The 26,433-nt window shown below is 38.3% G+C and overlaps 2 protein-coding genes across 4 annotated transcripts; both read left to right on the top strand.

Annotated features, from left to right (window-relative positions):
* The first annotated feature begins 3,682 nt into the window (after positions 1–3,682).
* On the top strand, positions 3,683–8,089 carry LOC144708495 (E2F transcription factor-like E2FE). 2 transcript variants are annotated; one of them, XM_078581865.1, is made up of 11 exons: positions 3,683–4,309; positions 4,388–4,508; positions 4,595–4,672; positions 4,763–4,822; positions 4,900–5,017; positions 5,853–5,926; positions 6,019–6,088; positions 6,724–6,794; positions 6,875–7,238; positions 7,698–7,732; positions 7,816–8,089. In XM_078581865.1, the coding sequence occupies exons 1-11, from the start codon at positions 4,230–4,232 to the stop codon at positions 7,819–7,821; spliced, it is 1,077 nt and encodes a 358-aa protein (XP_078437991.1). In that variant the 5' UTR covers positions 3,683–4,229; the 3' UTR covers positions 7,822–8,089. The 2 variants fall into 2 exon arrangements, with proteins under 2 accessions (XP_078437991.1, XP_078437989.1); XM_078581863.1 differs by lacking the exon at positions 7,698–7,732.
* Positions 8,090–20,935: 12,846 nt separating this feature from the next.
* Positions 20,936–26,183, top strand: LOC144708517 (polyadenylate-binding protein 2-like). Of its 2 annotated transcripts, none has more exons than XM_078581886.1 (8): positions 20,936–21,597; positions 22,073–22,191; positions 22,285–22,941; positions 23,022–23,099; positions 23,188–23,277; positions 23,445–23,582; positions 24,194–24,577; positions 25,706–26,183. In XM_078581886.1, the coding sequence occupies exons 1-8, from the start codon at positions 21,333–21,335 to the stop codon at positions 25,940–25,942; spliced, it is 1,968 nt and encodes a 655-aa protein (XP_078438012.1). In that variant the 5' UTR covers positions 20,936–21,332; the 3' UTR covers positions 25,943–26,183. The 2 variants fall into 2 exon arrangements, with proteins under 2 accessions (XP_078438012.1, XP_078438013.1); XM_078581887.1 differs by having other exon boundaries at positions 23,451–23,582.
* Positions 26,184–26,433: the final 250 nt, after the last annotated feature.

A 26,433-nucleotide genomic window follows, 5' to 3' on the forward strand; every position in this document is an offset into this window, starting at 1 on the left:
CACTTTCGGGCAGTGATTGTTTTTCTCTCCTCGTCGGTGTTCGTGCAGATCTATTGGGTCATCAGGAGCTTCCCGGACCCTAGACTTCTCGTGTCGCCATTGTTCCATCAATCTAGTCGGCAGCAATTGAACTACTTTTGTTGTTGTTTTAAAACATGCATAATTTCATCCACAACATCGTATATGTCTGTTCTCTGTGGTGTAATCAGATCCGTCAAACTGTCGAATCATTTTACATCAGGCATTCTACAACCTCTACGAAAAGACCAAATAACTCGAGTTTTTTGGTTAAATATAGTAATGGTTTATAATTTACATAATTAATATGTGGTAAATTATCAAATCTTAAAAGGAAAAAATATCTTCAAATAAATAATTATTGGAGAAAATAACCCTTAGTTATGATTAGAACTTATGTTCATGAGTGTATAGTTTTTTCATAATTATCCAAAAAGAGAAGTGGAATTTTTTTCCCTCATTTTTTATTTTATATTTGATATAAGTAAAATAAGTGAAAATTAGACCTTAGTATGGTGTGTGGTGTGCGGTGTTGTTTGGCCATCATTTGGTGACACTTGACATTCTTCTAGTGGTTGTCAATGCATTGCATATGATGGCATTAGTAATAATGGCGAGAAAAATGGTAGTAGAGGTAAGTGTTGTAGTGGTGATACAAGTGATAGGCACAAGTGTGAGTGTTGGTAGTGGCAACAAACAGCACAATGCCAACCGCAGCAATATTGAGCACAATAGGGGCAACAGTGGCAACGTCCACAATAGTAGTGGCAGAAACAATGGTATAAACAAGTATTGTTGTGGCGTGGCATGACAGTGGTGGCAAAATCCCTTGGCACATCAGTAGGCGCATGAGAGAATTATGTAGACACATGAGCGGTGAACAGAGTGGTAGTAGTCCAGAGCAACAAAGAGAAGACCTAACAATGGTGAGGATAAGTTTTCAGTGGCAGTTATGGGTGGAAGGGTGGTTTTGATTATGGATAATGCTTCTAAAATACTAATGGATGTGGTTAACCTTTAATTTATCATTAAATGGAGGTTCACAGACCCTAATAAGTGACAATCCTAGGTTGGGTGGTCCTGAAACTCAGTATAATCTAGATAAATTGAGAACCCCGTCTTTCCCTTCACACTTTGGTATATACAAGAGTGAAAAAGGGCCATGAAAACAATTGTTTCATTTGCTGATCAAATGACAGGTTGATGATTAAAAAGCAGCTTGTATAAACTGGGAAAGTATTAGTCAATGATCCGTACAGATAAAATATTTAAGTATTATCAGGACATTAAAAAATGACTTAATATCCTAATAATGGATAGCCGTATGAATCATTCTGCTCTTCAAATACAAGTCCAAAATTCACTCAGATCTACAGAAAAGACCCACATGCAAGTTCAACTCAGATCGTTGAGATATGGGATCATTTTACTCAACCATAGAAACCTAATCCATCTTGGCAATGGCCCTTATCCCCTCGTTTTGGTCAAAATATGGACTTTTATGTTCGTAGAAATTTTTTATTGCCCATTTTTTCAGTTAAATAATGTGCATTTTCTTATCCCCTCATTTGGATCAAAATATGGACTTTTATGTTCATAGAACTTTTTATTGTCCATTTATATTCTGATCATGTGAGTGAAAATAAACATAAAAAAACATAAATTCTTTTTTTAAAAGTTAATTTATTTAAATGAAATGAAATATACATTTTAATATTTTGATGTACTGTTTTTTAAATTTATGACCATCGATAAGGAACTTTATCAACGATTGTAAGTATTCTAAAGAACCTAATAAATAGAGATAGAGTTGTCTCCCCTCGTCAGTCTGTTTAACGAGTGGAGTATCTCTGACATGCACTATGCAAAAAATATATATTATTTTAATGACAACCTCTAAGGAAAATAAAAGAGAATTTTCTAAATGCACACTTTGTTCTATCGTTTTAACTTAATATGTATTTCAGTAAAAAATATGTTGATTGAGAGAATTACAATTGTAAGTAAGAAAATGCACTGTTATGTGTTCACAGTTGTTTAATAAAATTTAAAACTATGTACGCAGTGGAAAAATAAATATTAAATACAAAGATTAATTGGAGAGATTTATAAAACTTAAATCTAGTATCAGTCCATGGACAAATTTGTAACAAAAATAAGACAAACAAATGCAGATGTATTTTATTCAAGGAGTAAAATCATTTTCTGTCAGTATTTGTGCTTAAAATCAGTGTATTTTAATGAATTTCATAGGTAATGAGAGATTTATTATTTAAAATATTTACCTTATCAATTATATTTATGGGGTTAGTTATCTGGATCATTTTTTCTGAGAAAGGTATTGTATTGTATTATATTAGTTCACTTATTGGTTTTTAAAATGTTTGTGTGTAATCCAAGATTTGATGAGAAATTCCACAAATTTCATCAACCTTTTGATTAGTACCTTCAACAATAATCTCAATTTTGACCTTGGAAAGAACTTCAATGTACATTCACAGTTCAGCAATATTCTCACAACTTAAGAGGAAAGAAGAAAATTTAAAATTTTACTTTATTTTTAAAAATGAATTGATAAATGGTATAGTTTCTCAAAGTATCTCAAAAGTTATTTATATAGCCAGTAAGCTATTTTTCACCTTATATTATAAATCTAGAGAGGAGCAATATTTTTGGCAAAGTTCCACGATGCTTTGTTTCCTTGTGAGTAAAACGTTAAACATATGTTTACCCTAATAACTTCCTTCAGCTATTTCTCAGATATAGGGTTTTCAAAAAAAATTACTCTAACTTGAGGGGCTTGGTTTAAAAAACACCTTATAAATCAACAAAAGCTAACTTTACATTCTTAATTTAATCATTATTACATTATCATCCTATGTAGAAATAATACTTGTCCCTTAGTTAGATGAACTCAATCTTAACTTAATCATTATTTGAATTATCATCCTATGTGGAAATAATAATTGTTCCTCAGATAGGTGGATTCAATCTTAACTTGATCATTACTCACATTATCATCCTATGTAGAAATAATACATGTTTCTTAGTTAGATGAACTCGATCTTAACTTAATCATTGTTCACATTATCATCCTATGTAGAAATAATGCTTGTTCCTTAGTTAGATGAACTCAATCTTAACTTAATCATTATTTGAATTATCATCCTATGTGGAAATAATACTTGTTCCTTAGATAGGTGGATTCAATCTTAACTTGATCATTACTCACATTATCATCCTATGTAGAAATAATGCTTGTTCCTTAGTTAGATGAACTCAATCTTAACTTAATCATTATTCACATTATCATCCTATGTAGAAATAATACTTGTTCCTTAGTTAGCTGAACTCAATCTTAACTAAATCATTGTTCACGTTATCATCCCACGTAGAAATAATACTTGTTCCCTAGTTAGTTTAACTCTATCTTAACTTCACAATTATTCACTTTATCACCCTACGTAGAAATAATACTTGTTCCTTCGATGAATTCAATCTTAACTTAATTGTTAATTCACATTGTATTACTGTGTGGAAACCATCATTCACAGTAACTTAATCTGTCATGTTTAATCTTTTTATTAGAACGTATATAAATTGTTGAACTTTGGCGGGAGATGTTGGCTTCAGTTACCAATAACGACGAAAATTTCCCGATAAATTGCAGAAAATTTCGCGTCTTTTGAAAAACCCATCTGCCAAAACGCGCGCTCTTCCTCCATACTCCCGCCCAACTCATCTTTCTCTCTCTACATTCTTCTTTCACTCTCTATCTTGCATTCATGGCTCTCCATTGCGCGTCTCTCTCTCTAAAAGGCGGACCTCTCCACCCCTTCAATCTTGCTGCAGATCTTACCCATTGTTTCTTTCTGTAATCTTGTGCCTTGTTTTTCATTCAATCTTTCGTAAAGTTTGTCTTCTGCCTTGTTTCGCATTGAATCTCTCATCAATTTAGTATCTTTTGGGTTTCTGCTCTCCCTTTCTGACGCTTCCGTGCTTTGCTTATCATTCAATCCATCAAGAACTTAGTTTTCTGTGGGGAAATCTTGTGCCTTGCTTCTCTTTCAATCTATCAATAACTTAGTTCTGTGGGTTTCTTCTCTCCCTTTAATCCCATGTCTTGATCCTCATTCAATCAGTCAAGAACTCGGTGTCATTCCCTTGTTCTTCTCTTCATCTTCATTACCCTGTTGGGAAATCTTGCAAGAATGGTAGGAGAAGTTGAAAAGGAAGGCAGAAGCTACAAGTATTCTAGGAAAGAGAAATCTCTAGGATTACTTTGTTCCAAGTAAAGCCATCTTTTTTTATTATGACCCATTTCTTTGTCGATTTATGGGATTTCATGACTGAAATTTATGATGTGCAGTTTCTTAAATCTATACAAGGATAGTGGCATCAAGTTGGTATGGTTGGATGATGCTGCCGGCAAATTAGGCGTCGAGAGACGACGGATCTACGATATCGTTAATGTTTTGGAGAGTGTCGGAGTGGGTTATTCCTTTAATTTCACTTATTTAGGCATTAATTGTGTGTTTCTTCTTTTTCAATAAACTTACTGCTGAATTTTCGCCAGGTTCTCACCAGGAAAGGCAAGAATCGGTATGCATGGATAGGTCTATCAGGCATTCCTCAGGCACTGAATAGTCTAAAGGTAGAAATTATTCAAAAAAGGTGGAAAAACAAGATCTTTCTTGTATTTTCCTTCCACTTCTCTTCTAAATCAAATGTTCGAATGATGTAGGAAGAGGCATTGAGGGAAGTAGAAGGAGATGAAACTCTGAAGCCGGTTTCATTAGTTGAAGTGAGTGAGAATTGAATCCAATTTCAGCAATTCCTTTGGCTTTAATTTCTCAGAATTATTTTGTCTATTTCTTCTAGTACCCAGACGATGAATCAGAGAGTAATGAACCTCATCCGAGAAGTGATTGTGGAGAAGAAAAAAACTGCTTGAATTTGTCCGTCACAGTTGGAAGTGTATACTGCAATGGCGAACGGGGTGAGCCTTTTATTGATTTAATTCACTCTCCTTTTGGTATTTCCATCACTAAAAGATGGAAATACGATGGTGGATTATGATTTTTAACTTCTGGTTTAATATTCTTGACTAGCAGATTAGTCTTGAGCGTGTAATTTAACCTCTTAAAGACAGGATTATGATACTGGATTATGCATTCATAAATGCGAGCTAGAAATGGTTGTTGAGCATCAGGGCCTCGTTTCATAGTTTTTTATCTCTAAAACATAGGATTATGATACTGGATTATGGATTGATATTCCTCAATAGCAGCTGAGTGATACGATTCTCTTGGGAGAGATATTGCTGCAGTTGCCGAGAGAATATGAAATGATGTGAATCCATTTCTTGAATTCAAGAATTTCCAAGAATATTAATATTCTAAGAAAACACCAGAAGATTCAAGAGTCAGAGAGAGACATTAACTATAGTGTTCCATGAGAAGATATCAGCAGGGAGAGAGAAGGACACACAGGGCCTGAGGAGCTCGGTGTGAAGTCCCTTTTTTGTTTTTTTCTCTTCTCCATGTATATTCCAGGTAGTCCGGTATCACTGTGTCTAAATGCATAGTTTTTTATCTTTTAATTGACGGGATTATGATACTAGATTATGGTTATAACTCTTCTAATTCGATATTCCTTTTTATCAGCTGTGTTGTAGCTGAGATTTTTACATCTAAAAGCTGGAATGATGATTCTGGATTATGCTCTAAAACGTCCCGTTTGAAATTCTTGTTTAGAAGCAACGATACGAAATTATTAGTGGTCTATTATTGATTTGAATCCCTTCTTAATGATCCTCTTGATGAATTATGTAGGATTGGAGTACAGGAGAGAGAAATCATTGGGCCTCTTCACGCGCAATTTTCTGAAGTTGTTTTTCATTACTGGTGTAAGTATCACCATCCAGAAGCTATGTTTTCTCGAATTATTTTATCCAATATCAGCAGTATTTTTAATATCGTTAATCTTACATTTTTTAAGGAAAAAACAATCTCTCTAGATGACGCTGCTAAATCCTTGCTCGGTCATGGGTATTCTTGCCATTCTAAAAGTGAGTAACACTTCTCCTTCCATACCTTTTTTCTTTGATTTCTACACTTTTCTTTACTTTGATTTGATAACTCATTCTTCTTCCGAATCTGATATTTAATTGACTTTGTAACCTATATTAAAACTTTCTTTCTCCTGGTATTTATTGTTTATCAGTTACGGGCATTAGTATATTTTCAGACAGTGATGAAAATCATCATGGCCATCAATAACCTGTCATTGTCTGCGGCTTGATTGACAATGATGATTTTGTCATCATCTTATTCTTCATCCCACAGACAGATGCTGATAATGATCAAAATGGTCACCATCTCTCAAGCTGCAGACAATGACGACAACAACAATGACGATGATTGTTTTCAATAAAAAACAATGACGATGACGACTTCATCATCATCTAAGCAAAAGTAGTGGAGAGATGGTGACAAGCGACGGTGGCAATTTTGTCTTGTCACCGTCATGCTGGCCAGGACAAATGATGGAGATGACAATATCTCATCATCGTCTTCGTGGCATTGTCATTGATGATGGCAAACACTAATGGGCATCACCACCATGACCCAAATTTAAACCCTTTGCGTCATTATAATACTATTATTTTTCCAGAAATAATAGTATTTTTCCTTATTTTCCCAGACAATGCGGCCAAGGTTCGTCGCCTTTATGACATTGCCAACGTTCTCTCCTCGTTAACGCTGATAGATAAGGTAAAGCTATGGCCTTATGGAAACTTTATGTTTATCCTCCAACTATGACTTAATTCGTTTATTGTTCCTCATGATTTCAGATTCAGAATTCTGAGAGCAGAAAACCGGCTTTTAGATGGCTTGGTTTGAACGGAAAGCTGACCAATTCTTTAAGTGTGGAGAATGAGGGCATAGAGAAGTTAAGCAAGAGAGCATTCGGCTCAGATATTACAAATGTAGATCTGAAGAAACGGAAGAGGCAAACAATCCACCAAACCAAAAGTGATGATTTAAAAGAGTGCAATCTCACTGCACAAAGACAACTTCAGAACTCCGCAGGTATTGTTTTTGGGCCATTTTTTCCTTCTCAAGTGGATAAAAAGTTTGTCGAAGCCGTGCCCACAAAAAAGGCCTGTGATTGGGAGACATTGACAGAGTCCTTGCACCCTCGTTATCATAACCAAGGTAGTATTCTTTGCCATTCTGCGTGTCTTATCATTTTTGTTCTAAAGTATCAAGTAATGTTTTTTTTTTATTTTTAATCAAATTTTCTTAATAATGTGCATGATTGTTCTATTCTTAGCTCTAGCTTTTAAGCCTTACCTTCATAATTTTGCTTTCCTCGTTTTCCGAATTTTATGATTGCTGGGGATGTGATTATTTCTTAGGTCTAGCTTTTAAGCCTTACCTTTATAATTTTGCTCTCCTCGTTTTCCGAATTATATGATTGCTGGGGATGTGATTATTTCTCACCTTCTTGACATTGACTCTATTTTGTAAACATGGTTATTTCTTGATCGCCTGCATGAACTCTTATAATAAACCTTTAAACTCTTTTCTTTTGAAAAAATAAACATTTAAGCCCATATCCAATCATAACCCAACAAGATTAAAGATAATACTGCTCTAGTATCTTTCATGTAGGTTGGGATGAAAACTCAGTCCTTAAGAAAAACAGGGTAAATATTAGTGCTCCTTCATACATTATGCATATACTTTTTTCGTTGTAAAATTTTTGAGAAATCTTTGTCTTGTTACTTAGCCTTGAGTGAGCTTTTCACTCACTACATGGACGCATGGAAGTCATGGATTGATGAGGTTTCTCATGGGAATAGCGCGCCTCAGTCTTTCAAGTTGTGAACTACCCCTGATTTTTTCTCTCCTAAAAACATGTTTGCAAAGTGAAATAAAACATTCTCTCAATTCGTTCTTGCATCCTATCATTTTTTTTCATTATGTAGACCATTCTTGTTCTGTACCTTTAATCTGTTACCTTTATTCAGCAAGGTCTGATGATTTTTACTGGTCCTGTTAAATACCATCCACACTGTTTATCAATTTCTTATTTTCTTGGGTAATATAGGATCCTGGCACATAGCCACATGCAAACCGTAAAACCTTCGCATAATTCTAATATTTGGTTTTAATATAACTGGACGAATACAATCTAGAAGTACACAATTGGTTAAGTCAATTCATCTTAAAAGGGAACTTATTTCAATTATTGATTTTATGATTATCTAACTGAGCACGGAGAGGTATCTAATTTTATATTTTAGATAAGGATAAAATTTTGTGTACAATACTTCATGGTCTATCACTATGATGAAACATTGGCATGCACTTTCTCATCGTTTCAAAAGATTTAATCCCTTAAAATGGCAAATCAAGTCTTCTCTCTTTATCACCAATGCACGGATGGACTAGACATTCCTCAGAGACTAAATACCTCATCAACCCTAAAGTTCAATTTTTTTTTTATTGATTCTCCAGGACTCTAACAAAATTCCACTTACTGCCAATTTAAGAGAACCCACAGCATGGTGGAATATATTTGCTTTCAGTCAAAGTTTTTTGAAAAGCATCTGAAAGCAGTCTCATAGTGAATCAGTAATGCACAGTATTGGAGATGTAGGCGAACAAAAGACATATAAACACAAGTCTTTTATTAATTTGCTTAAAGGCTACAGTTTGGTCTTGTGCTTGAATACTTGGAAACAATGATACAGTGAAGTTTAAAGTAATTGTAATACCCTAATCTGATGTTTCCCCATTCTTTCAGAGTAAGAAAAATAAGATAAGACAACCTAACACTAAAATAAAATTTGATTAATTCTTGTGGCCATGTATGAAATGAACTTAACCCCTTCAAAGTCAACGAGCTTATCATGCTCTCTACGCGTAGAATCTCTATATAAAATGTTAAATGGATCCCATGAACTTTCAGCCATTCCAAACTCAAATACACTCACCACCTTTGAATCTCTATGTAAAATCTTTATGAATACACTAACTTAGCTTGTTGACAAAAAGGATGTCATCATCCCCTTTAAGCACCTTTGACTTCCCCTATTAGAATTCAAAGAATTGGTAATACGTTTTGTAAAAAATTGAATACCCCACATGTGGCTTTGATCAACTCTCTGAAATTGATTCTGCAATGGGATACAAAATTGAAAATGACACTTAGAACTCAAAACATTAAGGATCATAACACCTGGCTCACGATAACGTTGCAGTCACTTGTTTCTTCTGAATACCCCACAACTTTCCTTTCCTCGTTTGTGTTATTAAAATTATTCAATTTCAACTACACCGCTCACTTTCAATTTCCTCATTTATGCTTTCTCTGCTTCGATTCATACAAACATTATAATATTTATTGAAAATATTTTAATCGCATGTCACCCTTTGTAGATAATTAGGAGGTACTGGCTATTTATATACATGAATAGAGTGGTAATCTATTAATTATATGCACGGCTGTCAGGACAGCTTCCCCCAGAAACTCTTGGGCACTTCATAATGTAAGAGCAATGACCGAGCCATTGTAGTTACATGACCTATCCTCCTTTCTGCTACCCCGTTCTGTTGTGGAGTATACACACAGGACAATTCATGTACTACACCCTCCTGAGCAAATAGAGATGACCTGGTCTTGTTGAAAAAGTTTTTGGCATTATTTGATCTTAGTCACTTGATAGAGATACCAAATTGATTCTTCACCATACGAAAGAAATTGCCAATTACTTCAGCAACCTCAGATTTGTATTTCAATAAATAAACCCATGTTAGCTTGGTACAATCTTCTACAAATATAAGATACCACCTTGCTCCCGTCAAAGTTGTAGTTGAGGATGGCCCCCAAACATCACAATGAACGAGATAAAAAGGTTATGTACTTCGTTCTCCTTTCCGAGGAAAGGGCACGCGCTTATGTTTAGCATATTGACATGTATTGCACAAGACACGAGAATAATTTATTTTCTTAAAGAACACTGTAAATATGAGTTTCAAATGTTCAAATGACAGATGTCCAAGACGATAGTGCATCAGCGTAATATACTCCAACTGAATGCTACACTCTAGCTCCTAAGCATTACAGTTGGATGTATAGGCTTCCTCAACACGGTCGTTCAGGTACACCGGCCCATTCTTATCCTTAAAAGATGAAGTCCTCAGGTTCTTAACCTTGTCATAAATAAAACATCCATCAGACGTCATTATAAAAGTAATACGTAAATCTTTAACAAGTTTATGAGGAGATATGAGTTGTGCCTGAAGTCCTGGGACATGTAAGACTTGCTTAATAATACCCAGATTAGCAATTTTAACATCGCCTATCCAAGTAACCGGCAACATCTCTCCTCCCGCAGTAAACACCCGTCTACTCCCTTCATAAGGAGCATAATTGTGAAACTTCCTATAGTAGGGAGTCATATGATCTGTGGCACCTGTATCAATAATCCAGTCGGAAGAAATATTAGAGTAAGAAGTTGTCTCACCCACACGAGCCATAGATGTAGAGCTGATCAAAGCCTTCAGCTTGTCAAATTCCTCCTTCAATTTATCATATTCTTCAATCTGAACCGTTCTGACACCGTCTGTTTGTCCTTCCCCAGCACTTGAATATGCTTCTTTAGCATTTGTAGCATGAGCATGGAGAGGCCTGAGATGTGGATTTAAAATCCAACAGTGTTCCCTTGTATGATTTTTCCTCTTACAATATGAGCAACGAAGGTTGGACTTACATTTGCCACCTTGACCCTTCTGACTTTGAGTATCTTCCCCTGGTTTCTTGTCATATTTGTCACTTGCACCTTCACGTCCAGACGATGCTCCCTTTGCTTGCTTCATCTTTACCAAGAATCCTGCTCCAACTTCATCTTTCCCACCACTTGGAATTGACTTGTTGCAGCTTTCTTCATTAAGTACAATCTGAATTGTTTCTTCCAAGTTGGGTACATGTTCACGATTGAGAATCTGACTATGTAAACTCTCATATTCTTTGTTCAGTCCCATCAGGAATCTGAACATACGATCTTGTGGGGTTGATTGCCACTCCTCAGGATTTTTGATTGGTCTGAAGTGGTCAATTGCTAGCGGCGGAGTTGGAAGTTCTTCTGCATATTCTGCAACTTGCATCTCACCCTACACCAGCTCAAATATTCTCCAGGTGCGGATCTTTCTCACATTACTCTTCTGAAGATGATCCCAAATTTTCTTTGTCGTCTTCAGATATAGATATCTCCCAGAATCGATCTCCAGTCATACTGCTCAGCAACCACTGTTGTACATTTGCATCTTCACGTTTCCAGGCTTTATATCTTGGGTTACTTGAGTCGACCTCATGCATAAGGTGATCATCGAGTTCCCTGCTCTCAAGAATCATCTCAACATATTCGCTCCAATCAAGTAGATTGAAGCCATTGAATTTGACTCTCTCTTGCACAGTAGGAAAGATTACTTAGTCCGAGATCTCTCGTCCAACTTCAGTAGTCTGAACGATAACCTCCTAGTTTGCTACCTCAGCCATATTTGAGACCCAGTCGCCTGTGTTGACAAGATCTTCTTGAGCCAAGCCGAATTTATGTGGTTAGCCTCTTAAATCAGAAGCACGTATTGCCGGTGGAGCCTTGAATGGCTTTCTGCCACTCAGCTGTGGAATATTTCACCACAAGTACTCGACAGAGCTTCATTTTTTACTTATGTCGTAGTTTGTCTCTTCTCCTGTGTTGGAAGATCAACCACAGATGAAGACGATCCCGCTGAAGAGCTCCCTCACCGTTGCGGGAACTAGGAGACAAGCAGAAGAGATATTTCTCCTCTGGGCATCCTACGCATGGAGCTCTGATATCATGTGTGAAACAATGTCCAGATCGCTCACGGTCAAGCTTCCTCATCAAAGATTCGTCGGCTAGGGTTTTTGGAGAGAAAAAAGACTCACTTCCTTAATTCGTCCCCATGGTCTTATGGGTACACAGTGGGCCCCATTTACTGGGCCTGAGACACTTATATATAGAAAGTACTTAAAAAGAAATACAAATAAGATAAAATAAAAGGCACATAAAGAAAATATATAGTCTTGACGAGGTCCCTTGCTGACACTTACCACTTTAGAATCATCGTTGTATCGTTAACTTACTAGTCAATTATCATGTTCGACTCGTTCTCTACCCCATTCCTGTCATGCCTCACATCATCATTCATCATTTCATTCTCGCAGTCACTAGATGTTCTAAAATCTGAATTATCACGATCTACTAACAACTCTCCACAAATTAATATCACTATCTTGCCTCTTGTTTTTGTTGGGTTCTAGGGGCCTTGAGATGGATGAACAATACAAAATGATGCGCAACGGAAGTTTTTTTGCGAATCGAACGGCATCGACGAAAACCATTAAAATGAAGTACCTTTGCACGAATCGCATTCGTGATTTCTTCAATCCCGGAGCGAGACGAGTCGAGCCGCTCAAGTGTGCAGCCTCTAGATGTATCCATGCGGTCCTCGGTGCGTCGGATCTCCTCCTTCTCGTTGGCGAGCCCCGTTCTTTCTCCATCGACGTCATTACGTCATCATGATCACATCAGGGATGGAGAAGGGGTGTGGGGAGAGTGGAGAAGAAGGGGAAAGGCCCCTGAACAATTCTGGCCTGGGTGAATTTCGTTCAGGGCCTTCCCCTATTTATACTAAGTGGGTATTTTTCATAAAAACCCCCAAAAACTTAAGTATATCTTCCAACGTCCAAAAGACCATTTGCGTGTGACCCTCTAGGCCCATGTATCAGTCTAGTTAATGACTCCAGCGGCCCAATAACCTTTATTGGCCTTCCAAATTAATTAACTATATCATCATATAGATTAATTAATGTCAGATCGATTTAACCCAATCGATAGGTCGAGACTCCGACACGTGGGGTGAGAAGCTACACCTCGTGTCCTAGAAGATACAAAGGAGTGTGTATCGACTCACTCATGGAACCTATTCATTATCGGTTACCGTGTATGTATAATCCCTCATCTATTTGACGCTCCTTGGACGACTTAGGGTATGGTCAACTGTCAAACCCTAATTTGTCATCCGAGTTAGTACTGATGCATTCGGAAATCATCTGAGAACTCTTCCCCGATATTTCACTGCCTTGGCCAAGGACTTCATCGCATCATCTTCCTTGAGCTGTCACCTCTTATACCGAGGGTGGACGATCCCATCTTGACCACTTAATCGCCTTCGTGTACTTCTTGATGCACTCGAACTAAGACCGTTTAGAATCCCATGATTAGAGACTCGTTGGCCATAGTCAAAGTACAATCGCCCCTCCACAAGACGTCTTTGGTGTCTCAGGTCTAAGGACCACTTACACAACTGTGACGTGAATCAACTTGATTGACAGTTCGGTATAATACCATTCAGGGATTCGTATGGATCAATTCAGTGAACTATTTCCACTAAAGAGCACCCACTATCTATCCTTAGTGTCGCCACACTAATGGCTACGGGACCTGCCTACTCATCATATGAGTGAGGCTAGATAGTGCTATTCTATCCGGATACTTCGATGTCCTTCTCGCGTATCCTTTGAATATGAATGTTTAGAACACATGCTTAAAGACTAGTGATCTCCATATTACGATCTCATCATAATTCACTACGTTTGATCATGTATTCATGGACTTCATTATAGGCATCACACGTGCACTATAATGAATATGTTCTATTAATGAACATGGAACGAGATGTGGAATGTGTGATTGGCTTGCCGGCCACATATATTTCTATCAGTTTTCTCGTCATTTGATTTCATCAATATTCTCTTCTCATATCAATATTCACCATATTAAGAATATTTCCTTAATCATCGCTCCATGTGGAGACAATCCATACTCAACAAGCTAATATTACCAAGTGAGTATATGTTTAGATTTTTATTGGATAATATCAAAATATTAATGATAAATTAAAACCCTAATTTTGAGATTATTAAGTCTCCCTTCAATTATCCCCCATATCAACTATTTATTCTCTCTTTAATTTCATAATGATCTTCTTTGGTCGCATATAACTTCTTCAATCATGCATCAATTAGCACAATTCAAGATGCTATAGTTTTGTATATATGTTACTAACTTCAATAACCAATAAAAATAAATAAGTAAATGTCTCCACGTCATTGTTTTTAGGGAACATACTATAATGGCACGAATTCTAGGGCACAATGTATATGGGATGATGTTAGCAATAAATGTGTCGTTTAAAAAATTGTCTCCAATAAATACTACATATTTCTTTAGAACGCAAATTCTTTTGCTCGTTCTTTGTAGTGCACTTTTTCACCGAGATAGATAGAGTCATAACATGTAATCTAATATTAGGGCTTTGTCTTATTGGATTTCGAAAGTGAAAAGGGGAAGTCCAAATTTTTAAACATTATGTTGTCAAATGCATTTAATAAGAGCGAGAAAAATAATATAAGGTAACTAAGTTAACTTAGAATGGGCATAGTTACAACTTTGCCATTCATTTCATGATCCGTAATATGTAAATCAAATAATGAAGTCCCTCCACGAATTTAACTCCATTTTTTAAAAACTTTGAGATATATTTGAATGTTTTTTCGTCAAAATATTACAGAGACTTAAGTTTATCCATCTATATTTAAGATATGTAAAATAATCCATTATCATGGAAATTTTTTATATTATCTAGGTAGATGATTCCATGAAATGTTAGTCATCACATTTCATGAGTCAAATTTTGTTCGATCAACATAATTCAACCTATGTCATATAACATGGTTAACAACTTCATACAAATATTGTGTTGTAACTTGTTTTGACTGGTTGACCACATGGTCAAATGTCAAACGCCTACGTATACATGAAACGAGTCATCTAATGCTTGTGCAAGTTCCATAGTTTGAACTCTACAAGGTAAGTGCTATATGTTTCCATGATTCACAATATGATTAATCATGTAATGTATATAGTGTCAAAGTCAATGTTTGGGGTTGAGTTGGCCTAATCCACTTTGAACATTCATCATAGCACATCCTTTGGCCATTTCACTAAACTGCACTAAGCCTTCACCTTAAAAAAGTTAATAGTTCTCAAAAAATGGGCTCCAGGGATGTAGAGTTATTCCCATGCTAGAGGCCAAAAGGGAGGTGTAGGGGATGTGGACTATGCGACTGATGTATCACTTGTTGAGGAACATCACAAACTTGTAGATTATGGTTTATCAGTATCTCAACAGGAGCCAAGTATAGCTTTATGCCAGAGGCTCCATGACAACGCCACAACCATTCCATGCCTTGGGTTTTTAGGGGGACTTTTTTGATGGAAATATATGAGGCCAGCAAGCCAATCACACATTCAATATCTTGTTCTATTCATTAAAAGAACATTTTCATTATAATGCACGTGCGATGCTTATAACGAAGTCCACGAATACATGATCTGACTTAATAAATTATGATGAGATCGTAATATGGAGATTACTAGTCATTATGCACGGGTTCCAAATATTCCTATTCGAAGGATACTCGAGAAGGACATCAAAGTATCCGGATAGAATAACACTATATAGCCTCACTCATATGATGAGTATGGTTGGTCACGTAGACATTAGTATGGAGACGCTAAGGATAAATAGTGGGTGCAGTTTAGTGGAAAGAGTTCGCTGAATTGATCCGTACGAATCCCTGAATGGTATTATACCGAACTGTAAATCATGTGATTCCAAATAGTCTTAGTTTGGGGCATCAAGAAGTTCACGAAGACAATTGAGTGGTCAAGATGGGATCGTCCACCCTCGGTATAAGAGGTGACAGCTCAAGGAAGAGGATGCGATGAAGTCCTTGGCCAAGGCAATGAAATATCTGGGAAGAGTTATTCGATAATTTCCAAATGCATTAGTACTAACTCAGATGACCGATTAGGGATTGACAATTGACCATGCCCCAAGTCATCCTATGAGTGTCAAGTGGATGAGGGACTATAAATACATGGTTAATGATGGCGAACAGGTTCAGTGAGTGAGTCGATCGATATACACTCCTTTGTATCTTCTAGAGCACGAGGTGAAGCTTGGCACTCCACATGTTGGAGACTTAATCTATGATTGGGTTAAATCGAGCCAACGTTAATTAATATGCATGATGATATAAGTAATTAATTTGAAAGGCCAATAAAAGGTTATTGGGCCGCTCGAGTCATTGACTAGACTGATACAAGGGCCTAGAGGGTCACATGCAAATGGTCTTTTGGACTTGGAAGATATATTTAAGTTTTGGTGTTTTTTTGTGAAAAAATACCCACTTAGTATAAATAGGGGAAGACCTTGAGTGAAATTCAACCAGGCCAAAAATTTTCAAGGGCCTTTCCCTTCTTATCCCTTCTCCCCAAACCTCCTTGTCACTCTCGATGTGACCGGGACGGCGTAACGACAAAGACGGAGAATGAACGGGGGTCGCCAAAGAGGAGGAGATCCCATGTGCTGAGGACCGCATGGATATGTCTAGAAGCTGCACACTTGAGCAGCTCGATTATTCTGGCTCCGAGATCCAAGAAATCAGCGATGCAATCCGTGCACATGTATTTCATTCAATGGTTTTATCGATGCCATGCGATTTCTCTTAAGTCTTCCATTGCGGATCATTTTGTAATCTTCTTCCACGTCTAGGGCTCTAGAACCCAACACTTTTCACATGACATCGATTGATTGAATGATCCGACCTAGTCCATCAAGCAAGCATACTTGCATAGGCAACCCATGCAGTCAAATCGATTGAAGATTATTTATCGGATGGCCAGTTTGAATACATTACTCTTGGGTCGATAATGATCCAGACATTGTTAGTGATCAAATATTCTGCTCGTTATTGATCATGTAAATTCTCAATTGTGCACCTATAAGCTCAAATTGGTTAACACAAGATAATTTTTGTTTCATGAGAACTAGTATTAATTCTGAACTTGCATAGCATTCTGATTAAAAAATGTGTGTTTTAATGGCTTTCAATTGAAATGTTAAGTAAAATATTCAATGAGATAATGATTTAGATCACATGATGATATGTAGTTTTGCTTTGAAATGGTGAAGGCAAAAACACATACAAGTGTCAGAAAAAAATAAGCAGTTAACTTTAATTCATTTTTGCATGGTTGGAAATGGCAATATGCAAGGATATTTTTGTAAATTTATTTTAAGTTACTATTTGAGTTTGAAAATAGGAAAACTTAAACACTCCAAAAGAAAATTTTATTTAAACATAACTCGGAGAGCTCAACAGTAATTATTTGCAGTAATGACGAAAAATATATCATAAAAATATTTGAAGTCTATATATAAGTATTTGATTAAATTGAAAAAGCGATATGTGAGTCATCATAGGAGGCACAAAGTGATTTTCTACCTTTAGAGTGTACATAGAAATACAAGTAAAACCAAATGATTCCTGGTTAATTAACTTCACTTCCAAAATTATGAAATAAGAGGTCTTCCAAAAAAACATATATTTGTTCGCATATTTCATTTAGATCTTGTTATCAGTATTTTTCTATTATAAATCGCAGATATACTTTAAATATAACATAGATAAATATATCTGTGATTTATAATTCAAAAAAATGCTGATGGATGCATGGACAGACATATCCCTTTAAGCAAATGAGTCATAAAGGGCGTGATTTATCTTTTGGTTGTATGTACAAATAAAAACACAGTTAAGTTCTCTGAGTGCCTTTTTTCACATGTGAAGAGCACAAACATCTTATAAAAACTTAATAAACAGGATATAAAATTTTGAAAGATTTATGTTATTCTTAAGACTCTAAAAACATAAAATATATTTCAACATTTCTGTATGCACATCTGTATGATAACTTTCATCCAGATTTTCTATCAGAAATATATAATATTCATTTTGTTTTAAGATTGGCACAGTGTACCAGCATCATCTCCCATGGTCAACTAGATTTCTATGGGACGTGGATAATCATTTTAATCACACCTATGAGAATAGAATAATGAGGATCAATATTGTTAATTTGAAATAAACTATTAAACACACAAAAAATACCATATCAATTAGGCATGAGCCTGGTCAATGGTTGGATGGCCTACTTTGGTCAACCAAGACCAAAGTCAACCCCAATCCCAACCTGCCATTTGGAGTGGTTTGAGATACTCTACCCACTAGTCGGTTGGGACAACCCAAACCGATAGGCATCCATATGAACATTATAACATCAAAAATATCTACTTCTAATCAGGGCCCAACACATATAAAGACACATATCATCTCAAGTTCCAAATTGGAACATTATCCTATCAACGTATTTTTGTCAGCAAATAGGTTTTGTTTTATGGGTGCCCATTAACCCCACCAAACTCAATTTTGACCTGACCACTAACCCACTAATTTGACGGGGTCAAACATGTCATGAATGTCACATTATTTGCTAAACATACCAGACTTGCCTGCTTAATCCCATGTGCAATGATTTATGCATCCTATTATTCAATACCTCCTGTGACTGCATATAGTACAAAACTTCCAATTTTCCTTTTATTTACTTGCTTCCAGAAGGACATGAACACCTGGCTCATGGGAACTCTTACATATTATATATAATATTTCTTCTACACACTTGGACATTTATAATTCAGAGAAGGCTTTGACTAAGAAAAAAAAACCATGGTTGAAATGATATGAGAATAAAAATGTAAATAAAACTTGGGCTAGACAGATTTTGACTCTTTATTGTAATGTCAGACCAATATTTTAGCTTTTCATTAATAAAAACACGGCATGGAAAAAGAAGACCGTTGATTTACTTGCGGGTACAAGTTTTCTTCTTTTAAGAGGAATACAATAATCGTAACAACCGGCGCACACGCACACAGAGAGAGAAAGAGGGAGAGAGAGAGAGGATAGAAGAGAGAGAATGACCAGAGAGAGGAGAGAGAGAGACGAGCCTGGAGAGATAGTGGAGAGAGGAGAGAGAAAGACAAGAGAGAGAGAGAAAAGGAGAGAGAACGGAGAGAGGAGAGAGGAGAGAGAAAGACGAGAGAGAGGAGAGAAAGAGATGAGAGAGATAGAGGGAGAGAGAAAAAGAGAAGAGAGAGAAAAAAGAGAAGAGAGAGAAAAAAGAGATTGACGGAGAGAGAAAAAGAGAGATGTATGGAGAGAGAAATAGAGAGATGGAGAGAAGTTGAGAGGGAGAGAGATAGAGAGGGAAAAAGAAAGAGAGAGAGATTGAGAGAAAAAGAGGGAGAAAGGAAGAGAGAGAGAGGGAGAAAAAAAGGGACAGAAAGAGAGAGATGGAGAGAGAAATGGAGAGGGAGAGATAGAGATGGAAAGAGATGGAGAGGGAAAGAGAGAAGAGAGAGACGAGAGAGATGAGAGAGATGAGGTAGAGAAGAGAGACAAGAGAGAAGAGGTAGAGAGAAGATAAAGAAAGAATAGAGAGAAGAGGTAGAGAGAAGAGAAAGAAAGAATAGAGAGAAGATGTAGAGAAAGAGAGAGAAAAGAGGAAAGAGAGACCAGATAGAAGAGGTATAGAGAAGAGAAACAAGAGAGAAATAGAGAGATATAGAGAAGAGAGAGAGACTAGAGAGTAGATGTATGGAGAAGAGAGAAACAAGAGATAAGTAGAGAGAAGAGAGAGAGAGATTAGAGAGTAGATGTATGGAGAAGAGAGAAACAAGAGATAAGTAGAGAGAAGAGAGAGAGACTAGAGAGAAGAAGTATAGAGAAGATAGGGAGACTAGAGAGAAGAGGGAGAGAGACGAGAGAAACAAGAGAGAAGAGGGAGGGAGAAAGAGAGAGACACCAGAGAGAAGAGGTAGAGAGAAGAGAGAGACACTAGAGAGAAGAGGTAGAGAGAACGAGAGACACTAGAGAGAAGAGAGTGACACTAGAGAGAAGAGGTAGAGAGAAGAGAGAGACACACTAGAGAGAAGAGAGAGACACTAGATAGAAGAGAGAGAGACACTAGAGAGAAGAGGTACTGACACTAGAGAGAAGAGAGAGACTCTAGAGAGAAGAGGTACTGACACTAGAGAGAAGAGGCAGAGAGAAGAGAGAGAGACGCCAGAGAGGAGAGGTAGAGAGAGATTAGAGAGGAGAGGTAGAGAGAAGAGAGACAAGAGAGGAGAGGGAGAGAGAAGAGAGACAAGAGAGGATAGGTAGAGAGAAGAGAGAGAGACACTAGAGAGGAGAGGTAGAGAGAAGAGAGAGACACTTAGAGAGAAGAGGTAGAGAAGAGAGAGAGACTAGAGAGGAGAGGTAGAGAGAAGAGAGAGAGACACTAGAGAGAAGAGGTAGCGAGAAGAGAGAGAGACTTAGAGAGAAGAGGTAGAGAGAAGAGAGAGAGACTAGAGAGAAGAGGTAGAGAGAAGAGAGAGAGACTAGAGAGGAGAGGTAGAGAGAAGAGAGAGACTAGAGAGAAGAGGGAGGGAGAAGAGAGAGAGAGACTAAGAGAGAAGAGGTAGTGAGAAGAGAGAGACTAGAGAGAAGAGGTAGTGAGAAGAGAGAGAGAGACTAAGAGAGAAGAGGTAGTGAGAAGAGAGAGAGAGACTAGAGGGGAGAGGTAGAGAGAAGAGAGAGAGACACTAGAGAGAAGAGGTAGTGAGAAGAGAGAGAGACTTAGAGAGAAGAGGTAGAGAGAAGAGAGAAAGACTAGAGAGGAGAGGTAGAGGGAAGAGGTAGTGAGAAGAGAGAGAGAGACTAGAGAGGAGAGGTAGAGAGAAGAGACGAGAAAGCAGTGGTAGAGAGAGAGAAGAGAGAGAGAATCAGCCGAGCATTCATGATCGGACGGTCAAAAATGACCGGGGGCCTAGGGTTTCGAAGATTCCGGCAGGTATAAAACCACTCGGTCCACCCCCGATACGCGGCGCGGTTCAGTTTAGGGCTGCCCTCCCCCAAAAACAAACCCTCTTCCTCCTCCCCCAAAAAACCTGCCAATCCTCGCTTTCTCGCTTGTTCTTGCCCAATCTACCTACCAAATCCCTGAAAAAACCCTAGAAAATCCCTCCCGCGCCCTAAAAACCCCCAAAATCCCTCTCCCGGCGCCGGATTTACCCTATTTTTCGATCCCTAATCTCTTTTTTTTCCTGGAGGGGAAGACTCGTCGTCAATATCGTATCTTCGAGGCTTATCCGTCTTAGAATTTCTGCTGTTCTTGTTCGATTTCAATAACGGAGGTGCAGGTAAAAACGCCAAAAAAATCGTAGAAGGATTCGCGGATCTGTTCGAATCGGAGGAATCGGGCTATGGCGCAGGTTCAGGTTCAGCCGACGGCTCCGGCGTCCGGTGTGAGTGCGTCCAACGGGGGGCCTTCTCCGGCCGGTAGCCCTGCTAGTCAGCTCCAATCGACGTCGCTATATGTTGGGGATCTTGAGTTCAACGTCACCGATTCCCAGTTGTATGATCTCTTCAGCCAGTTGGGGCAGGTGATGTCGGTGCGCGTGTGCAGGGATGTCACCACCCGGCGTTCCCTCGGTTATGCTTACGTCAACTTCAGCAACCCCGTCGATGGTTAGTCCATATTTTCTTCGCGGAAATCTCGCGCCTTTATATATTTGTTGTTTTCTGATCGAATTGAAAGCTTTTTGTCAGAATTTTACCAAGATTTTTTTTAATTTGTTCCTGGGAATTGTAACATGATGATGCCAATCAACTTAATTTGATATTTTTACAATTCAGATTTCTTTGAGGAAGAAACGTTTGACTATATGGAAACTTCCTCCGAATTTGGGTTTTAAATAGTTAAAGGCCAATATTCATCGGATCTTTTCGTATACAATTAAATACATAGGATTTAGAAATTACCTATTTAGCTATCCGAATTTGATGATTCATCAGAAGGTCTAGTTTTTCTGTCATTCTACATATTATGGGTCTTCGGCATTTTTCTTAATAATCAAAATAACTTATGAAACTGTTAGTTATATTTACAATTTTGATGCAATCAAGATTACTTATGTGCCTTTATTGATTTCCGTAATGACAGCGGCGCGGGCTCTTGATATGCTGAATTTTACCCCCTTGAATGGAAAGGCCATCCGAATCATGTATTCTAACCGTGACCCCACTATCCGTAAGAGTGGAGCTGCCAACATTTTTATCAAGGTAATGGGTTATATCCACTGAAAACTTTGAATTCCTTATTTTCTCGATCTATTTAAAGTTCTTGAAGTTCTTACACTTCGATTAATGCGACAGAACTTGGACAAGGCCATTGATAACAAGGCGCTCCACGACACGTTTTCTGTCTTTGGCAACATCCTCTCCTGCAAGGTTGCCATGGATGGATCAGGGCAGTCTAAGGGATACGGATTTGTTCAATTTGACACCGATGAAGCTGCACAGAACGCCATTAGCAAGCTTAATGGCATGCTTCTTAACGATAAACAGGTTTTTGTTGGGCCTTTTGTCCGAAAACAAGACAGAGAGAGCTCCACGAGCAGGACCAAATTCTACAACGTTTTTGTGAAGAATCTGTCCGAGAACACAACCGAGGAAGAAGTTAGGAGTACTTTTGGAAAGTTTGGGCCGATTACTAGCTGTGTTGTCATGAGAGATGGCGATGGGAAGTCGAAGTGCTTCGGGTTCGTCAACTTTGAGAACGCCGACGACGCTGCGCAGGCTGTCGAAGGGCTTAACGGGTACAAGTACGATGAAAAGGAGTGGTATGTTGGGAAGGCCCAGAAGAAGGCTGAGAGGGAGTTGGAGCTCAAGACTAAGTTTGAGCAGAATATGAAGGAGACTGTTGATAAGTACCAGGGTCTGAATCTTTACATCAAGAACTTGGAAGATAATCTTGATGATGAGAAGCTGAGGGAGCTGTTCGCCGAGTTCGGAAAGATCACTTCCTACAAGGTTAAATCCTTTTCCCTTAATGAAGCTTGCTGATGTCTCCATGCCGTGTTCTTCACGAATTTTCTCTTTTATTTTGTTAGGTGATGAGAGATCCTAATGGGATCAGCAGGGGATCTGGGTTTGTGGCTTTCTCCACTCCCGAGGAGGCAAATAGAGCGGTGAGTGTTAACTTCATTTGATCATGTGCAAGATTAGTGTATGTTTCAATCGTCATCGTAATCGTGTCTGTTGCTGTTATTATGATAGATGACGTCAATGAACGGGAAGATAATAGGAAACAAGCCTCTGTTTGTGGCTCTTGCCCAGCGCAAGGAAGAACGTAGGGCTAGACTCCAGGTAATTTTGAAAGTAATTTTTTGCAAAAATTTTTCTTCGTTTTCCCCTTTCATGGTCTTTACATCAATGGTTTTATTCGCTGTTCTACACGTTATAGACGTAATTATCTTGTCCTGAGTTTGAAACTTGGGCTAAGTTTGTTGAGTATCAATATCATTTCTCTTTAGGCGCAGTTTGCCCAGATGCGTCCGATGGCTATGCCTCCTGCAGTGGGCCCCAGAGTTCCGATGTTCCCTCCTGGTGGGCCCGGACTTGGCCAGCAAATCTTCTATGGCCAAGGTCCTCCTGCCCTTATTCCACCTCAGGTAGAAGACGCGATCTTTAATCGTCAACTTTTCTTCAATAAACTGCTGATGCATATTTTGCATTTTGCTTTTGAAAAATTACCTCGGCTAAATGCATATTTTGCATTTAACTTGCTTTTCCATCTTAAAGTAGTAATCGATCAATAAGTAATCACGACAAAAGTTGCTATTAGTTGGTGTACTATTTAGGTACATATTAAATATTTTATTTTCTGTCTGCCATTATTTCATCAGTTATTTTTCTTTCTTGTAAATGAATTGTGTACAATTACCTCGGCAAAATTGATATCTCTTGCTTATTTATCAAGAGGTTAGAGTGAAAAAGGTTTTCATTTTACGTTTAGTATTTATCCTATGACAATCACAATCGGTTAGTTTGCAATAATGATGCATCATTAAATAATTTATATGCTTAGATATATTCGTTTATAAATGGTACGAATGAATACAAACGATCCATTTTTCTCAACTATGTTGTTCTGTTTCAAATTTTTTTTTCATCTATTTTCATCCCAGGTAAGATGCAATGGACTAGTTAGCAACATACTAAATTTATCTGTGATTTAAACAACAATTCAAACTTTTCTAACTTGAGCACTCTCTCGTTTCAGCCTGGTTTCGGCTACCAGCAGCAGCTGCTCCCCGGGATGAGGCCGGGTGGCGGGCCCATGCCGAACTTCTTCGTTCCCCTAGTCCAGCAGGCAGCCCAGCAGCATCAGCCGCAACGAGGCGGAGGCCGCCGCGGGCCGATCCCGCCTCCATCGGCTCACCAGCCTATGCCCCTTCTCCAGCAGCAGATGCTGCCGAGGGGACGCATGTACCGATACCCTCCGGGCCGAAACATGGGTGAGATGCCTCCCATGCAGGGAGGTGGCATGATCTCTGCCCCCTACGACATGGGCGGAGCCGGTGCCGGGGGCATGGTTCCTCAGCCCATTCCCATCAGCGCTCTCGCGTCTGCTCTTACTAACGCCTCTCCTGATCAGCAAAGGACGGTATGTGCTTCTTCTCTCTCGTCTCTGATTACCTTTGCTTAATGAGTATTTATATTGTTTAGTTAGTGTTAAAGAAATCAATTGTTTAATCCTGGGAGAAAGGGCTGGTTCTAGAATTTGTTATTATTGATTATTAGATTGTAATACCTATGAGAGTCTGATGGATTGACTGAAATATACTGCTCATGATGTTTGGAGAGAGTAGGGGCGGGTTGTTTACAGATATGGTTGTTCTGTTCTGTTCGTTTGAAACGAACAAAAAATTCGCACAGAAGAACTGCAAAGGGCCTTGTTCTTTGTTCTTTTGTTTTTTTTTTCTCAAAAGCGAACCAAAGAACCTTACCTGTGTCTGTGTGATGATCTGTTCGAATTCGTTTTTATTCTGTTCGGAAAACCAAACTGAACGAACAATTCGCACAGAGAACAGAACGACAACGCCTAGTTGGTTAATGTTTATTGCGAGGGAATATGGTTGTTTTGTAATTTTGAATGGGGTTTTTGTTTTGTTAGCGATGTTGGGGATCAAGTGGGGGTTTATGTGATAGTTGGAGAGAGAATGAGACTCATCCATGTGGGAATAGCTCAACATATTAGTGTAGAGAGAGAAAGATGGTTGTCTTGTTATTGTGCAAGTGATCAAGTGGGGGTTTATGTGATAGTTAGAGAGAGAATGAGACTCGTCCATGTGGGAAGAGCTCAACAGATTAGTGTAGAGAGAGAGAAAGATGGTTGCTTTGTTATTGTGCAAGTGGTCAAGTGGGGGTTTATGTGATAGTTAGAGAGAGAATGAGACTCGTCCATGTGGGAAGAGCTCAACATATTAGTGTAGAGAGAGAAAGATGGTTGCTTTGTTATTGTGCAAGTGGACAAGTGGGGGTTTATGTGATAGTTAGAGAGAGAATGTGACTCGTCCATGTGGGAAGAGCTCAACATTTTAGTGTAGAGAGAGAAAGATGGTTGCTTTGTTATTGTGCAAGTGATTTATGCCTTTTGTTTGTGTGATGGCTTGAGGGAGTTGTAGAATAAGATGGGTTTTGTCAAAGTTTTCATGCACTTACTATGTGGATTAGTAATGATTCTAGAGAGAGAGATGGCTGATGGGGGTATGTTTGATTAATGGTGGAGCAGATGCTGGGAGAGTCGCTGTACCCGCTGGTGGAGCAGCTGGAGCCGGAGGCGGCGGCGAAGGTGACCGGAATGCTACTGGAGATGGACCAGACTGAGGTACTTCATCTTCTCGAGTCTCCCGACGCCCTCAAGGCGAAGGTCGCCGAGGCGATGGACGTTCTCCGCAACGTCGCCGCCCAACACCCCCCCACCGACCAGCTCTCCGGCCTCTCCCTCTCTGATCCTCTCGCCCCTTGATCGTCATCATCATCATCGTCATCATCATCATCGTCATCATCATCATCGTCATCATCATCATCATCATCATCATCATCTTCGTAATCCGCCATCACCATCACCATCATCGATATATTATGTTTCTTCTGGTTTGCGCTCCATCGTTTGGGGAATTTATCGGAGTCTTGGGTCTATTGTGAGCTTTTTTGGATTGGATTTATTGTTATGAGATTTTAATTATAATGAACCATCAGTTTGATTAGTTGTTGATGTTCCCTTTTCCGTCTTAATTCTGCCCATTGATTATCGTACACTATGGGTATTCTATTTTTTTTATTCTTCTGACTCAATCATACTCGGTCACTGTGGGTATTTTTGTTGTCTGCTTAATTTTGGAATCTTATCGATCTCTGCCATATCTAGTTGTGGTTCTTTTGCAAATTTTTCTGAATTGTCGTTATTGCAATGATATTTTAATTATAATGAACGATAGGTTTCTTTAGTTTCACTGC

The sequence above is a fragment of the Wolffia australiana genome, chromosome 10 (assembly GCF_029677425.1).
Source record: "Wolffia australiana isolate 7733 chromosome 10, ASM2967742v1".
Classification (NCBI taxonomy): Eukaryota; Viridiplantae; Streptophyta; class Magnoliopsida; order Alismatales; family Araceae; genus Wolffia; species Wolffia australiana.

What these genes read in the sequence shown, in the direction of transcription:
- LOC144708495 (XM_078581863.1), top strand. Translation starts at nt 4,230, where the DNA reads ATGGTAGGAGAAGTTGAAAAGGAAGGCAGAAGCTACAAGTATTCTAGG. An exon ending in GTATTCTTGCCATTCTAAAA is followed by an intron (nt 6,089 to 6,723) that starts GTGAGTAACACT and finishes TTATTTTCCCAG; the next exon opens with ACAATGCGGCCAAGGTTCGT. An exon ending in CCCTCGTTATCATAACCAAG is followed by an intron (nt 7,239 to 7,815) that starts GTAGTATTCTTT and finishes CTTGTTACTTAG; the next exon opens with CCTTGAGTGAGCTTTTCACT.
- LOC144708517 (XM_078581886.1), top strand. Translation starts at nt 21,333, where the DNA reads ATGGCGCAGGTTCAGGTTCAGCCGACGGCTCCGGCGTCCGGTGTGAGT. An exon ending in CTGCCAACATTTTTATCAAG is followed by an intron (nt 22,192 to 22,284) that starts GTAATGGGTTAT and finishes TTAATGCGACAG; the next exon opens with AACTTGGACAAGGCCATTGA. An exon ending in GAAAGATCACTTCCTACAAG is followed by an intron (nt 22,942 to 23,021) that starts GTTAAATCCTTT and finishes TTATTTTGTTAG; the next exon opens with GTGATGAGAGATCCTAATGG.